This window comes from Prionailurus viverrinus, chromosome C2 (genome assembly GCF_022837055.1).
Source record: "Prionailurus viverrinus isolate Anna chromosome C2, UM_Priviv_1.0, whole genome shotgun sequence".
Lineage (NCBI taxonomy): Eukaryota > Metazoa > Chordata > Mammalia > Carnivora > Felidae > Prionailurus > Prionailurus viverrinus.
Window position 1 is genome coordinate 32,327,032 of NC_062569.1, and position 16,688 is coordinate 32,343,719.

General features: G+C 34.7%; 1 protein-coding gene across 2 annotated transcripts in view; it reads right to left on the reverse strand.

Moving 5' to 3' along the window:
• STAG1 (stromal antigen 1) overlaps positions 1–16,688 on the reverse strand; it is a 403,550-nt gene that overhangs the window by 258,531 nt on the left and 128,331 nt on the right. For both annotated transcript variants that reach the window (XM_047874276.1, XM_047874277.1), the window contains one exon: positions 5,394–5,558. In XM_047874276.1, coding sequence (XP_047730232.1) covers positions 5,394–5,558 — 165 coding nt within the window. The remainder of the gene's footprint in view (positions 1–5,393; positions 5,559–16,688) is intronic.

Sequence of the window (16,688 nt, forward strand, 5' to 3'; positions counted from 1 at the left end):
GGGGGGTGGGAGGGAGGGAGGAGAAAGTGGGTGATGGGCATTGAGGAAGGCACCTGTTGGGATGAGCACTGAGTGTTGTATGGAAACCAATTTGATAATAAATTTCGTATTAAAAAAATAAAAAGAAAAAAAAAGAAAATGCATTTCTGAAATATATCCATAATGGTGCCTAGAACTCTAGTTCAATCACTATACAGAATTTAAGTGTTCCAATATACCACATTTTATTTATCAATTGTCCTTTTCATAAACATTTAGTGTTTTTTAAAATTTTTTGCTGTTACAAACAAAACAGCAATAAAAATTCTGCATTTGCCTCCTTTATATATACCAAAATTTCTCTAGAGGTTACATCTAGGAATTGAATTGGTTTTCTTCAAAGTAATTTTTTTTCTTCAAAAAAAAAAAGAAAGAAAAAAAAGTGGCTTCCACAGTGTAGGTACTCCTTATATATTTACCAAATGAATGCAAAATGAATAGGTCATTCAACTTTTCTTAATACTGCCAAATTTTTCTCCAAAGGGGTTATTTCATATTTATACTCAGAACAGTTGGCACTCTAGTGCCTTACTGACTCTTAGCATCTTCCATCCTTTTAATGTTACTCAATCTGATGAGTGTGACACAGTGTTTTACACTGTTACAGCCAAAATTTTATTCTCTCATCCTCAGTACTTTATTTGAATGGGCTCTTATTTCCTATCACATGTTCTAATTGATTATTACTGCTATACAGAAGGCTGATTTTTTTTTAATGTTTATTTTCTCTCTAGGAATTGTGCCCAATGAACACTTTCATTAGTTCTAATGGTCTACAAAGACCATTTATCCCAAAATTTCTACAAAGACAATTATGTATTCTGTGAATATAAATAATATTGTATCTCCCTTACCTACATAAGGAACTTCTCTCTTGTTCCTAATTCACCAAGAGTTATTGTTCATCACAAGCATCACCTAAATTTTATCAAATGCTTTTTCTAAACATTTCGCATCAGTTCAGATAAGGCTTGGTTCCCGCTTCCATTTGGTATATTACAGTAAAAGATTTGCTAATACTAAACTATCCTTGCATTTGTAAGATAAAACCTCTAGGTCTTAAAAATGTATTGACCTCAAATTGTTAATATTTTTATTTAATTTTCTACTACTTTTTCTATTTAATTTCCATTTCTACTTTAATTATCTTTCTTCCTAAGTACTTTTAGATTTGCTGTTTCTTCTAGTTTCTACTGCTTTTGCTAATTATTAATACATTTAAGACAGTATATTTATTTAAGTAGTACTTTAGCTGGTCCCACTATTTTTACTAGCAGTACTTTCACTAACATTCACTCAACTCTGTATATTTCCTCTTTATCACATGAATTACTTAAAAGTACCTTTTTACATTTGTAAGTATAATTTAGAAGGGGAATTTATTTTTTGTATTTCAATTATTACATGTACTGGAGTCAGACAATAGGATCAAGTATTCCTTGATGAAGTATTTCAAGATTTTCTTTTAATCCTCCCTGTTCTGCGGTTTTACTATACTATTAAGAGCTATGTAATTATTTTCACTTACCTTGCTCACTTCTGAGAACAAACTCTAGATCTGAGGAAATATGTCAAAGAAATTTTTCCAAAATTATCTCTTCAAAAAACAATGTCTTTTCTATTCCCTTTGACTTCCTCCTCTGGCATATTCTGGAACCCTTCACAGCTGCTGTTTCCTATTTACTTCTCTGGGCTACATTATAAATGAATGCCTAATGAAGGTCAATTCCTGAATTCTACATTTGATGGCATCCATTTCCTTCAGCAAAACTAATTTACTAAATTTACCCCCTTTTTGTGTTACATACAATTTCTTCTTTCATCTCTCCAGTATCTTAAATATACTTATTTATTTCTTTTACTACTCATCCCTCTCCATCTAAAGTTTTTGTGATCACCTCTGCTCATTGTGGTCATTCCACTGCAGAACTAGATCATATAATGTGGGCTTAGAACTTCCTGCTCTAGGGTAATATTGTGAATTTTTAAAGACCCAGTCACCGTAAGTGAAGCAGACATTTCAATCCAGGTCCTGGTTTTAAGAACTGTCTGCCTTCTCCCTTTCTTTAGCCCTTGATTTCCCATTAATGAGGTTTTAGAGCAAGTTATTATCCAAATGAAGACCCTCCTGAGTATTAAAAAGGTCTCTACTATTAATAACTACATAGACAATAAGCATAAACTAGGGGTTTGAAAGGTATCCTGAGATATATGATCACCCTAAACAGAAGCTTTAGCTTATGTGGCAGTTATCAGTGGCTTTCTTCAGACTCCTTTGCAAGTGTAGAGACTCATGTTAGGCCCTGGCTTCATGTAATTAGCCTGACTCTATTCCTCTATGTTTTATGAAACATTTTTATTCCTTTTAACACACAAGAACCAAACTCTTGGCTACAAACACCTGCTTCTCTACACTAAACCCAATACTATTTATCATTATATGTTATCTTCTACTTTAAGCACAGAAACATTTAGTTTCTAAACTCATTAATGTCTGCATTCTTTTTTTAAAATTTTATCTATCATTACTTTCTGTTTGAAATGAGGTAATAAACAGCAAGATTAGTGTGCTACTTTCAACAAAAGAATCTTATCGATTTTTTAAACATGTATTCCCTTTATTCAGCAACTACTTTCAGGAATTTGTTACAAAAACACTCCCACATGTAGATTTCAGGAGGATATAGGAGGATTCAAAGAAGTACTATTTTTAATAGAATAAAACTATTCTAGTTTATATGGATAGTAAATTAGTTTTAGTAGTGTAGTTTATACCTTACTTCTTTTTTAAGAATAAAGCAACCCAAATAAAAACTGTTTAAATAAATCATGGCCAAGCCATGTTAAGAAACAGTATACAAACATTAAAAATTACAAAGTAAATTCACAGAGGAAAAAAAATCCCACAATAGAATGCTGAATGAAAAATAAAAAATCACAGAAGTTTGTAGATTAATTTGAACATAGCTAGGAAACAAAAATATAATATGAATAATAAAAAATTATACCAAAGTAAAAAATGTTTGAGGCAGAGGTCAAGGAAGAATAGAGACAAAAAGTTGAAAAGGTGGGTTAAAACCAAATTATGGAAAGCATTAGTGTCTGAACTACTTATCTTTACCTTTCACAAAATGTGGGTTCAAAAGAATTTAAGCAAAGATTGTTAGTATGAAGTAGCATTAGGGAAGAGTAATAAGAATAAAAAATATAGAACTCTGGACAAAAATGTAAAATTTGTTTTAGTTCCTGTTTTGTTTCAAATACTAGGCCAGATTTTATTGACATTAAATTTCAAGGATTTTGGGGCGCATGGTTGGCTCAGTCGGTTAAGCATCCAACTTCGGCTCAGGTCATAATCTCACAGTCTGTGGGTTCCAGTACTGCACTGCACTCTGTGCTGACAGCTCAGAGCCTGGAACCTGCTTCAGATTTTGTGTCTCCTTCTCTCTGTCTGCCCCTCCCCCTGCTTGTGCTCGTTGTCTCTCAAAAATAAACAAACATTTAAATATTAAAGATGTTTTCATATTTTTAAAAAGCTGGTATTGACCTTTAATACTATATACATTAAAAGTATCTTTATATATACAAATATCTTGCAAAATAAAGTTTTATGTGAAAAAAATGAAAGCAAAGTACAGAAATGCAATGTTTAAATTTACACATAAAAATAAACTTCCTTCATTTTTCTACTTGTGTTTCCACCTAAAGGTGGAAAGCCATAAGGCAGATCTCAAAAATAAACATCTATTATTTTTAAATCTTATTTATGTAACTTATAGTTTGTTCATTCCTTCAGATAACTGGAAGTTCAGTGTTTCTTTTACCATTAGCATCATCACACTATTCCACCTCCCTCCCTTCCCACACAAATTCCAAGACTCCTGACCATATCAATCTGGTAACATACATAAAAAGCAGTAAAGACTAAACTCCCTTAACGCAAAAGGATATACAGGGAGAAAATAAAAAGTATACTAAATAAAAAGTTGTAAGAGTAAATCTGTTTCATAAATTACCTAATTTAAAAAGAAATTTTAATGTTTATTTTTGAGAGAGAGTGTGAGCTAGGGAGGAACAGAGAGAGAGGGAGACACAGAATCTGAAGCAGGCTCCAGGCTCTGAGCTGTGAGCACAGAGCCCAACAGAGGGCTCGAACTCATGAACCGTGAGATTATGACCTGAGCCAAAGTCAGACACTAAACCGACTGAGTCACTCGGGCACCCCCATAAATTACCTAATTTTAAAGAAATTAAAAATGAAGTATCAAAAATGAGCAAATAGTGAATAAAAATATATAACTTTTATCAATCACTGGTGATCAAAGAAATGCAAATTATTCTGGATTACAATTTTCACGTATGTTATCAAATAATTCCTAAATTTAAGTGTTGCTAGGCACACTTCTGGTGAAAGATACACCAGTAAAATTTTGGGGGGAGTAATATGATATTTACCACACAGTTAAGAAATACCCTTTCACCAAATTACTTTACCTCTAGTGTTTTAAAATGAAAAAAAGAGGGGCTCCTTCCTGGGTGGCTCAGCTGGGTAAACGTCTGACTTCGGCTCAGGTCATGATGTCTCAGTTTATGAGTTCGAGTCCCACATTGGGCTTTGTGCTCACAGCTCAGAGCCTGGAGCCTGCTTCAGATTCTGTGTCTCCCTCTCTCTCTGCCCCTCCCCTGGCTTGCACTCTGTCTCTCTCTCTCTCAAAAATAAACCTTAAAAATATTTTTTTAAGTAAATAAATAAAATGAAAAAAGATCTGAAGACATAAACACGAACAATGAATAAATTCTGTAACAGTAAAAAAAAAAATGTAAGGACGTACTAAAAGAATAGTAAAATAAGGTTTATCCTTATAATGAATTAGTTAGAAGTCAATAAATAAGAGCTTTTGCAGAATACTTAATATTTGTTAATGAGAGAGGAGAGAGTAAGAAGGTTATAAAATCACATACACACATAAAATAATCATGAACTATTAATTGTGGTTATTCCTAGTTCACTACATAGGAATTCTATTTTATAGCCTTTTTTCTTTTAAATATTGTTCAATACACATATGTTACTTATATTAAGTGAAATTCTAAAAATAGACTACAGCAATAAATCTTCTCTTAGGCAGCTATCATATGCAAGTCATTTTACTCAGTACACTGTAATCGAAAGTGCGTCTTACCATTAAACAAAATGCCTTTCTGACGGTGTTTACAAAACAAGTAAAACAAAGACAAACTTAAACTTCTTAATTATACCATCAGCAGGAATATATAAAACATCACTTAACAGGTTCCACAAAGATTACTGACTGTATTGCTTTGTAAATAAAACAAAAATACTTAAAATTTACCTGCATTGCACTTTTCCCCAATTTCACCACTTCAAATAGTGTGACAGGCTCCCCTTCACCATTCTGTTGAGGGTGCCCATTAGCTCTTCCACGGCCTGTTCCTCTAACAGTAGCTTCAATTCTACTCTTCTCTCCTGGAGATTTTCGAGGTTTCTTGTTTGTAGACTGAATAAAAGATGAGGAAAAAATTCAATTAAATACAGGTACACTTTGATTTTATGCAAAGTACCGGTGAAACGTACTAAGAACTGCTACACATAAGAGACTTAATTCCTGACCAAAGGAAGCTTTACAATTTGTTTTCTGTAAATTAAAGGGCAAATGGTAGTTTAAGCTATATAAGACAGGAAAATTTATAAAGATTTAGTGTTTTACACAACAATAATGCCAATGCTGAAGATTTTAATCATGCCCTCTTTTGACATCTCCCTCTTTATACTTTCAATTCTTTCCTATTTCTTCAGAAACTTTATTCAATAAAACATTGCTTGGAAATACTGTATATTCAACTTCTCTCTCTACAGAGGTCCTCAAATATTTCTTATCTAGTCATGTAACAAATATATAGTGAACATACTTATAACTATTCTAGGTACTAGAAATTCAACAATAAATTAAACAAATATTCCTGCCTGACAGAATTTACTCTTCAATTAACATCACATCCCATCCCATGTTCCCATCCCCCAATTTTTCAACAAAAAGTCAACATCAGCTATACCCACCTTATCTATGTCTCACGTTTCAGCCAAGGGTAATTTGAGATAACTGGCCACAGTCACTAATATCATTCCCATAAATTTCATTCATATATAAACTCATCACAGTTGCTGCTTCACCAAACTTACCAATGAAAATAGTGTTGCTAAATGTAACAGACATGTCTTGAAACTCTTTCAACAAGCCACATGATTTCATCCTCTCCTTTCAGATATCTTTTCCCTCCCTATCTGTCTTACCTGTTAGGGTTACCTTGGGTCTCTATTTAACACCTTTTTTCTCAATCTTTATACTCATTTTTGAGGGATTTAATTCATTCTCACAATAGCCTGTTTCAGTTATCAAATTATCAATTTATCCCTCATCTCCAAATCTACCCTTATTTGTCCCACATTGTGATCCTGGAGCTGGACCCTGTAAACATTTTTCTTATCTGCTGCAGTGTTTGGCTTTGTAACTAGAGGGCATTGGAGGAACACTACAAAGTATGGCATGTAGAGACTTCCCTCCCTACTTAAAGTATGTGCTCCCTTCACTTTCTATTCTTGTATTCTTCATAGTACTCTTTTAACTTCTCTTAGTTAACAGTCTTACAGCCATTTTTGTGTGTGGATTAATACACAATAAATTTACTATTTATTTTTAAGTATATCATTTTAGAACAGTTTTAGATTTACAAAAAAAACTGAAGACAGTACAGAACATTTCCAAATACATCATATCCACTTACCCTTATTATTACCTCCTTACCACTTGTATGGTACATCTGATACAGTGAACAAATACTGATAGATTAACAAAAGTCCTTAGTTCAGATTTTCTTAGGTTTTTGCCTTATGACCTTTTTATGTTCCAGAATTGCATCCAGGATACCGTATTACATTTATGTCATGTCTCCCTAAGCTCCTGTTGGCTTTGACAGGCTTTCCCTGGTTTTATGGTGACTTTGACAGTTTTGAGGATTACTGGTCAGGTGTTTAAACAACGTTCCTCAACTAGGTTTTGTCTGATGTTTTTCTCATCACTACACTGGGCTTAAGGGTTTTAAGAGGAAGATGTAAGAGATAAAGTGTTATTTTTATGACCTCATATCAAAGGTATATACTACCATAATGATTTCTTACTGTAAATGTTGACATTAATCATTTGACTGAGGCGATATTTGTTAGATTTCCCCACTGTAAAGTTACTTTCCCTCCTCTTTCCAATGTACCTTTGGAAGAAAGACAGTATGTGCATCCCACATTTAAGGGGCAGGGAGTTATACTCCACCTTCTGGGGGGGGGGGGGTAGTATTTACACAAATTACTTAGGAATTTTTAGTATGGGATTTTTGTTCTCACTCATTTATTCAATTATTTAAAGTAATGGACTCATCAAAATTTATTTTATACTTTGGGGTATACTTCAACACTTTTATTCTGTTGCTCAGCCTGTTTCAGTTCTGACCACTGGGAAATCTTTCATGGCTCCTGCATTCATTTCACATATTCTCATCTATGTGTGTCTTACTGTTTACCTTCCGGCAGCACAATATTCTGCAGGCTCATCTTGTATATCCCCTTCCTCAATTTTAGAACCAACCAATATTCCAAGGAGCTCTGGTTCCTTTTACTGGAGAATGACATTAGAGATGAAGATCTGGGCTAGGTTTTGCTCCTTAATACTGTGTCCTTCTTCTAGGCTCTTAAGCAGACAAAGAAATACATGTTCCACAGACATACACATAACTATAAATATCTCTGTATGTAATGATATATTATCTATGTTAAGCTAAATATAAATTCATATTGGTATGTCCACCTCTAATCCATTACCATATGTACGCATCTTCTGCATTACTAATCAATATGGTCCTGCCTCAACAGTGAGAAACCTGGTGCCCACTGGTATACAAATGTAATAGTATTAGAGCTGTTAAATCATACCCCAACAGAAACAATTTTATTAACTAGATTACATTGCTTATATATACAATATAGTTTCTTTGATTTTAGTCTTACAGATTCATTTCAAAAGTTACTTAAGTCAGCAACTTCCTGCCCAACTTCCCTCAGTGACATTGTTTCAAATACTTCAAACAGCATTAGAATGCTTTATCATATTCTACATTCCATCCTGGTATCCACTTAAACTCCTAAGTGACTTTTTAAAATCTGTATTCATAAAATTCACTTTTTCTGTAAAGTTCAATGAGTTTTAACAAATGCATAGTGCCATGTATGTACAATATGATATCGCAGGGAAGCGTTTCACCACCTTAAAAAATCCCTGTGCTTCTCCCATTCAATTCTCCCACTTCTCTTTGGCAAACAATGAATTCTTTTACCTAACTATAGGTTTGGCTTTTATAGAAAGTCATATAATTAAATCATATATTATGTAGCCTCTTCAGACTGGTATCTTTCCCTTTAACAATATGCATTTAACATTTATGAATGTTTTTTAGTGGCTAAATAGCTAAATTTTTAATTCCTAAATAATATTCCATTGTCTGAATGTACACATTCTGTCACCCATTTACTCAATGATGGACATCCTGGTCACCATTTCTTGACAATTAGGAATAAAGCTGCTATATGTATTCACATGCAGGATTTTGTGCAGACATAATTTTCAAATGAGTTATGTAAGCATCTAGAAGCATGATTATTGAATCATATGATAAAACCACGTTTAGCTTTGTAAAAAACTGCCAAACTGTTTTCCAAAGTAGCTGTAACATTCTGCATTGCCACCAGCAACGAATGAGAGTTCTTGATGCTTTGTAACCTTGACAGCTTTGTACCTTTGTCACGTTTTTGGATTTCAGCCATTATAATAGGTATAAAGTTGTTGTCTCATTGTTGTCTTAATTTGCAACTCCAGAATGACAAATGATCAAGGACTTTTTAATAATTAATCATTCTTGACATTAAATTTTTCTGTTCCAATTACTGGAACAGATACTGTCTTCTAACTACACTCTGATTCTGTATACTTGTACTCTCTAACATGAGAGTAACCACTACTCTCATGTAGCAAATTGAGCACTTGAAATATAACTAGTCAAAAATGAAATGTGCAGTAAGTATAAAATATCCTCAAGATTGTAAAGATTTATGAAAAATCACATATGAAATCTCATTTATAATGCTATATTGATTACATGATGAAATAACATATTATACTGATTAAATTAATTGCATTACCCATTTTTTTCTAACTCACTAGAAAATGTTAAGTTGCAGATGCAGCTCATATTCTATTTCTGCTGAATAATTCCACAGTATTCTAATACTATAAACACATTAATTCTTGTAATACAAACCTAATCCCATCACTTCCCTGTTTATTTCTCTGCTCTTTAGTCACCCTCATAACCAGCAATCAATAAAAAATCCAAACTCCTCAGCATGGCAAATAAAGTTATCATTTACTACTTGTTCAGTCATCTACCATATCAGCTCCCTCTTTACAGAATGATAAATTTTAAGTTGCCTAAATCCAGCATTATTTCACACATTCATTCTTTTTACCTGGACTCTAGATTTTGGCTCCTCCTAATAAGTCTTGTTTCTGTGCTCACTCTTTAGAGTGATAGGATTTTCCCAGTATTGTGTATGCACACAAGTGTGTGTGTGCACGTATGTGTAGGCACATGTGTGTGTGTGTGATGAGAGCAAGGGGGAAATGTTATTTTTCCTCATTAAATAATACATTCACATGGCCCAAAATTTAAAAGGTGATTAAACTTTTACAATGAAAACATGCCCACTCCTGCCCTCAAGCCACCATCTACTTTCCTAAGAGGCAAACAATACTATTCATTTCTTAGACATCATCTGAACAAACTGCATGTGAAACTAAAGAATAAATAAATGGAAACCCATTCTATGTTCAGGTACTTGAAGAGTTAATATTAAGATGTCAATATTCCCTAAAGCAACCAACATACAGATTTAATGCAATCTCTACCAAAATCCTAATGACCTTTTTTGCAGAAACAGAAAAACCCATTCTATAATTCAAAGAGAATCTCAAAGGATCTCAAACGACCAATTCTGAAAAAGAAACCAACACTGGAAGATACATACTTCCTGATTTCAAAATTTACTACAAAGCTACACTATCAAAACAGTGTGGTGCTGGCATAAAAGCAAACATACAAACCAGTGGAATAGAATAGCCTATATATGTGAAACAAACCCTCACATATATGTTTTAATAATTTTCGACAAGGGTGCCAAAACCATCCAGTGGGTAAAGAGCAGAAGGCAACCCACAGAATGGGAGAAAATATTTGCAAATCATATATCTGATAATGGATTAATATCCAGAATATATAAAGAACTACTAAAACTCAACAAGACAAGGAACCTGATTTGAAAATTGGCAAAGAATTTTAATAGACATTTCTCCAAAGAGGATATCCAAAGCCCATTAAACACAAGAAAAAATGCTCAATATCACTAATCATTAGAGAAATGCAAATCAAAACTACAATGAAATGGAACCTCACACCTAGTGATAAAAAGAGAAAAAACTTCTTAGAGGGGATGTGGAGAAATTAGAACTCTTGCACTGTTAATGGGAATGTAAAATGGTATGGCCATTGTGGGAAACAGTACATCAATTCCTCAAAAAATTAAAAATAGAATCACCATATAATCGACCAATAACTCAAATAAATATATACCAAAAAGAACTGAAGGTGGGGACTCAAAAAGTTATTAGTACACTCATTGTCACAGCAACATCATTCACAGTAGTTCAAGCTTGGAAACAACCCAAGTGTCCATTTGATGCCATGAATGGATAAGCAAATGTGGTATATACACACAATGAAATATTTTTCAGCCTTAAAAAAGAAGGGAATTCTGGCATAATCTATAACATGGATAAACCTGAAGGACATTATGCTAAACGAAAGAAGCGAGTCATAAAAGCCAAATATTTGTATGATTCTACTTATATGATGTATTTAGTAAAAAAATCACAGAAACAAAAAGTAAAATGGTGACTGCTGGGGGGCTAAGGAAAGCAGGAATAGGGAGTTACTGTTTAATGGGTAAAGAGATTTACATTTTTGTTTTCACCGAAGTGTAGCAATATTATATTAGTTTCAGGTGTACTACAAAGTGAGTCAATATTTATATATAATACAAAGTGATCTGGGCGCCTGGGTGGCTTAGTTGGTTGAATGTCCAACTTCAGCTGAGGTCATGAGCTCATCAATCCTGGGTTCAAGCCCGACATCAGGCTCTGTGCTGACAGCTCAGAACCTGGAACCTGCTTTGGATTTTGTGTCTCCCTCCCTCTCTGCCCCTCCCCAGCTGACTCTGTCTCTTTCTCAAAAATAAATAAACCTTTAAAAAAAAAAAAAAAGTAAGGGGCATCTGGGTGGCTCAGTCAGTTAAGCATCCGACTTTGGCTCAGGTCATGATCTAGCAGTTTGTGAGTTCGAGCCCCATGTCAGGCTCTGTGCTGACAGATCAGAGCCTGGAGCCTGCTTAAGATTCTGTGTCTCCCTCTCTCTCTGCCCCTCCCCTGCTCACGTGCTGTCTCTCCCTCTCTCAAAAATAAACATTTAACAAAAATTTTTTTAAAGTAATCATTACAATAAATCTAGCTATCACCTGTCACTATACAAAGTTCTTACAATACTACTATTTCCTATGCTATACATTGCATCCCTATGTCTTATTTATTTTATTAGAGTTACAGTTTTAAAAAATGAAGAAAGTTCTGGAGGTGGTGGTGATGACTGTACAATATTATGAACGTATTTAATACAACTGAGGGTACATGTTAAAATAGTTAAATTGGCATTTCTGGTGTATTTCACCAGAAAAAAAAAATTGGAAAAAACCCAAATGCATATATGTATTTCCAAAGACCTATTATATTTTAAGTTATTTATGCACAGCTCTGCATCATTCTATTTTCACAATTTTTAATCTACAGTATGTCCTAGAAAATATTTTTTTCATAAGTTTTTCATTTTGGGGGAGGGGATGAAGGGCAGAGAGAGAGGGAGAGAGGGAGGGAGGGAGGGAGGGAGGGAGGGAGGAAGGGAGGAAGGGAGGGAGGGAAGGAGGGAAGGAGGGAAGGAGGGAGGGAAGGAATCCCAAGCAGGCTCCATGCTGTCAGTACAGAGCCTCATGTGGCGCTTAATCCCACAAACCATGAGATCATGACCTGAGCTGAAATCAAGAGTCAGACACTTAATCAACTGAGCCACCTAGGTGCTCCTGTCCTAGAGAATATCTTAATTCCTTTTCAAAAGCTGCAGTGTTCCATTGCACAGATGTACATAAATTTTTTTTAGCCATTAACCCACTGACAATCAACATTTCTTTCTTCTGGATCTTTTACAATTACAAATAACATTCTATTACAAGTAAGCTTGTATATGCGTAGAAATGTTTGTGTGAGTTACACACATGTACACTATTATACATATATAGTATATAAGTAGTATGAACTAAGCTCCATAAATACGGGAAATAAACCACAATTCTCACACCAGGAAACCTTTACCATTGGTTATAAAGGAGGTAGGGAGTAAGAACATAAAAAATCCATTTGATCTTATCCAAGGTCTATCTATTTTATCCTCATTATCCCCAGAGTGATTTTCCCATGACAAACCCAGATAATAATATAAAGAAGTTCAGAAAGATTGCCCCTAATAAAAATAAGAGGGAAGATAATGACATATAATTAAAAGAAAACCAGAAACACAAATAACTGTAAAATAATATAGTAAAATATAGTATGTAAAAAAATATTTTTCACAAAAATGTGGTTTAAGTGATAGAAGGGTTCTATTAAGAGACAGATAATTTCTAGTAACAGATAAATAACCAGAGGAAGTTTCACAGAAGAGATGAGCCCCATTAAATATCTAAATGAAGATGATCAACAAACATGTGGATAACTTTGGAGTCTAAGTCCAGCCTGGAGACATAAATCTGAGAGACATAAACTTAGACATGGTACTTAAAGTCATGAGATTGGATGTGATCACCAAGGGAGTAGTGTGTGTAGACCAAATAATGTCTAGCATTTGTTAATACAATCATAGGGTTAGTATAAACATGACACAATGTTTGCTAGAGATTGTTAATCATTTGGGTAGAGAGCTACAATAACAAACATCAATCAGGACAACTACAAAATAAGAGTAGTTGTTTAATAATAAACAAAAGTCTCTGAAATAATAGTATACCAAAAAGAAATACCAATAATGAGATGCCCCCTAAGAATTTGGAAATGAAAACAATACTACCTATAACAGAAAGTCCTTATACTATTTGTTTTCATATGGCTGAGTAAACAAAACCAGAGATCGTGAAGTCTTCTCAAATATAAACAGTATTAAAACGGCTAAACAAAGCATGTATCAATTGAAACTCTGAACTGTCAAAAGTGGAGCCAGCTGACTGAAAATGTTTAAGCAATCTTCGTAACAGGTACTGGAGCAAATGTGTCAAATCTGATCATACTGACAATCAGATCTCTCAATATAAATTAACAGCTTGGTAGTTCAGCATTCTTTTTTAAAAAATGTTTATTGGAGGGGGAGAGGGAAAAAGGGAGGGAGAGAGAGGGAGAGGGAGGGAAAGCGCGCACACAAACAAGCTGGCGGCTGGGGGGGGGGGGGGGGGGGGGGGGGGGAGGGTAATCCCAAGCAGGCTCCATGCTGTCAGCATAGAGCCCAACACTGGGCTTGATCTCACAAACTGTGATTAAGACCTAAGCTGAAATCAAGAGTTCAACACTCAACTAAGTCACCCAGGTGCCCCTGGCATTCTTGAGATAAGGACTTTCAGAAGTTTAAGATGTGAGTTCAAAACTTAGCTTTGCCATTTATATGCTATGTGTGACCCTGGGCAAACTACCACTTCCTATTTTTGTTTTCTACATTGTAGATCACTTATAACACAGTTTCATAGTACTGATGTTACAGTTAAATGACATAAACAGCATCAGCTTAGTGCAAAGCCAGAGTAGAAATCCAGCAAGCTGCGTTGTTTCAAACATTAAGAAATGGGGTTGAGGTAGGTGGGAGTATAGATGCCCATGTGAATTAATAAGTGTGAAAATATGGACGAAAGTCTAACTAACACAAGTCTCTAGAATGTACCATCCTACCCTGGTAAAATCCTTTTCAATTTTATAAATATGGGATGAACGTATACTATTTACCTATTAGATTATGGGGTAGTAATTTTAGTAAAAAATCATACTTCTACCCATAAAACAGCTAAATTAGGATATGCATACTCCTTTTCAACAAGGAAAGCAAAAATATTACAGGAATGCAGTTACTGACATATCAAAATTAGAGAGGTTCTAAAGAATAACACAATAGCCTGCTGAAGGGGTGAGAAATTCTTTTAGAAAAAAAAAGGTTTTCTTGAAGAAGGCAGCACTAAAGCACAATCTTATGAAGTAAAGAATTTCAATTGGAGGAGAACAAATTCAAGTAAGCAACCATATAGACAGTTTATTCTCCTACCTTCAATCACATTTAGTCTTATTTCCCATTTGCACCTATAACCCAGAAATCCTAGTGAAAACAATGTAACTTGCCACAGCCTCAGAAAAATCATATAGTGGTAGTAAGGGGAACTAGAATAGTCTCCAGCTTCTAAGTGTAAAACTTTCATTTTTCCCAAAATGCTTTTGTAAGGAATATTCTACCAAATATTCTAACAGAATTAAGAAGTATTATAAAGAGTGATTTTAATGTATGTCTTTTCCTCCACAATTTTTTCCCTCTAAATAAAAGTGGAGGACAAAAGCAAGTATAGAGAAAAATGGTAGAAGTTATCCCTTCATCCTTTCTTTTAATTTAAGACTTTGCTCAAAAATTAAAGGTTATGGAGTTTCACTGAAGCAAATTAAAAACTAAGGCAAACACGGACAGAACAGCAATAACATAAAAAAAAAGTCTTAAGTCACAAGGACATATATACAATAATTGGTTGACATAATCATCAATTGCAACAAGTGGATCTTATCTGCATCATGATTCAAACCAACAAACTGTACTTTAAAAATTGGGGTGCCAGGGTGGCTCAGTCAGCTAAGCATCTGACTCTTGGTTTTGGCTCAGGTCAAGACCTCGCATTCTGTGAGTCTGAGCCCTGCATGGGGCTCTGTGCTGACTGTGAAGCCTGCTTGAGATACTCTCTCTCTTCTTCTCTCTGCCTGTCTCCTGTTCTCTCTTTCAAAAATAAATAAACATTAAAAAAGAAAAAAATAAGTAAAAATGATAATATTTATGAAATGATTATAAACTTTAAACTGATTATTTGGTACTGCTAATATAATATTGTTATCTTGAGATATGATAATGATACTTATCATTTAATAAAAAAAAAATTAATCATGCCCCGGGCAGAGACCTAAATAAACATTTTTCCTAAGAAGACATACAGATGACCAACAGACACACGAAAAGATGCTAAACATAGGCGCGCCTGGGTGGGTCAGTCGGTTAAGCATCCAATTTCACTCTGGTCATGATCTCCTGGATCCATGGGTTTGAGCCCCGTGTCAGGCTCTGTACTGACAGTTCAGAGCCTGGAGCCTGTTTCGGTTTCTGAGTTTCCCTCTCTCTCTGCTCCTCCCCAACTCGCATTCTGTCTCTCTCTCAAATATAAATAAACACTTAAAAAAAAAAAAAGATGCTGAACATTAATAATTGTTAAGACAATGCAAATCAAAACCACAATAAGGTATCACATCACACCAGTCAGTATATCTAATATTAAAAACAAACAAACAGAACAAAACAAAACAAAAAGAAAAACCAAGAAATAATAAGTGCTAGTAAGGATGTGGAAAAAGGGAATTTTCATGCACTGTTAGTGGGAATGTTTTTGGTACAGCCACTATGAAAACCAGTATGGAAGTTCCTCAAAAAAATTAAAAATAGGGGCACTTGGGTGGCTCAGTTGGTTAAGTGTCCGACTTCAGCTCAGGTCATGATCTCACAGTTTAAGTTCGAGCCCTGCATCAGGCTCTGTGCTGACAGCTCAGAGCCTGGAGGCTGCTTTAGATTCTGTGTCTCCCTCTCTCTCTACCCCTCCCCTGCTTGCACTCTTTCTCTCTCTCTCAAAAATAAATACACATTAAAACAAATTTATTAAAAAAAAAAATTAAGAATAGCAATGCCGGGGCGCCTGGGTGGCTTAGTCAGTTGAGCTTCCGACTTAGGCTCAGGTCATGATCTCGCAGTTTATGAGTTCGAGCCCTGCGTTGGGCTCTGTGCTGACAGCTCAAAGCCTGGAGCCTGCTTCAGATTCTGTGTCCCCCCTCTCTCTCCGCCCCCCACCCCTCACTTGTGCTCTGTCTCCCTCTGTCTTTCAAAAATGAATAAACATAAAAAACATTAAACAAAAATAGAAATGCGAAATGACATTCCACTACTGGTAATTCCACTACTGGGTAGTTACCCTAAGAAAATGAAAACACTAATTCAAAAAGATATATGCATCCCAATGTTTATTGCAGCATTATTTATAATAGCTAAGATTTAGGGGAGCCTGGGTGGCTCAGTCGGTTAAGCGTCCGACTTCG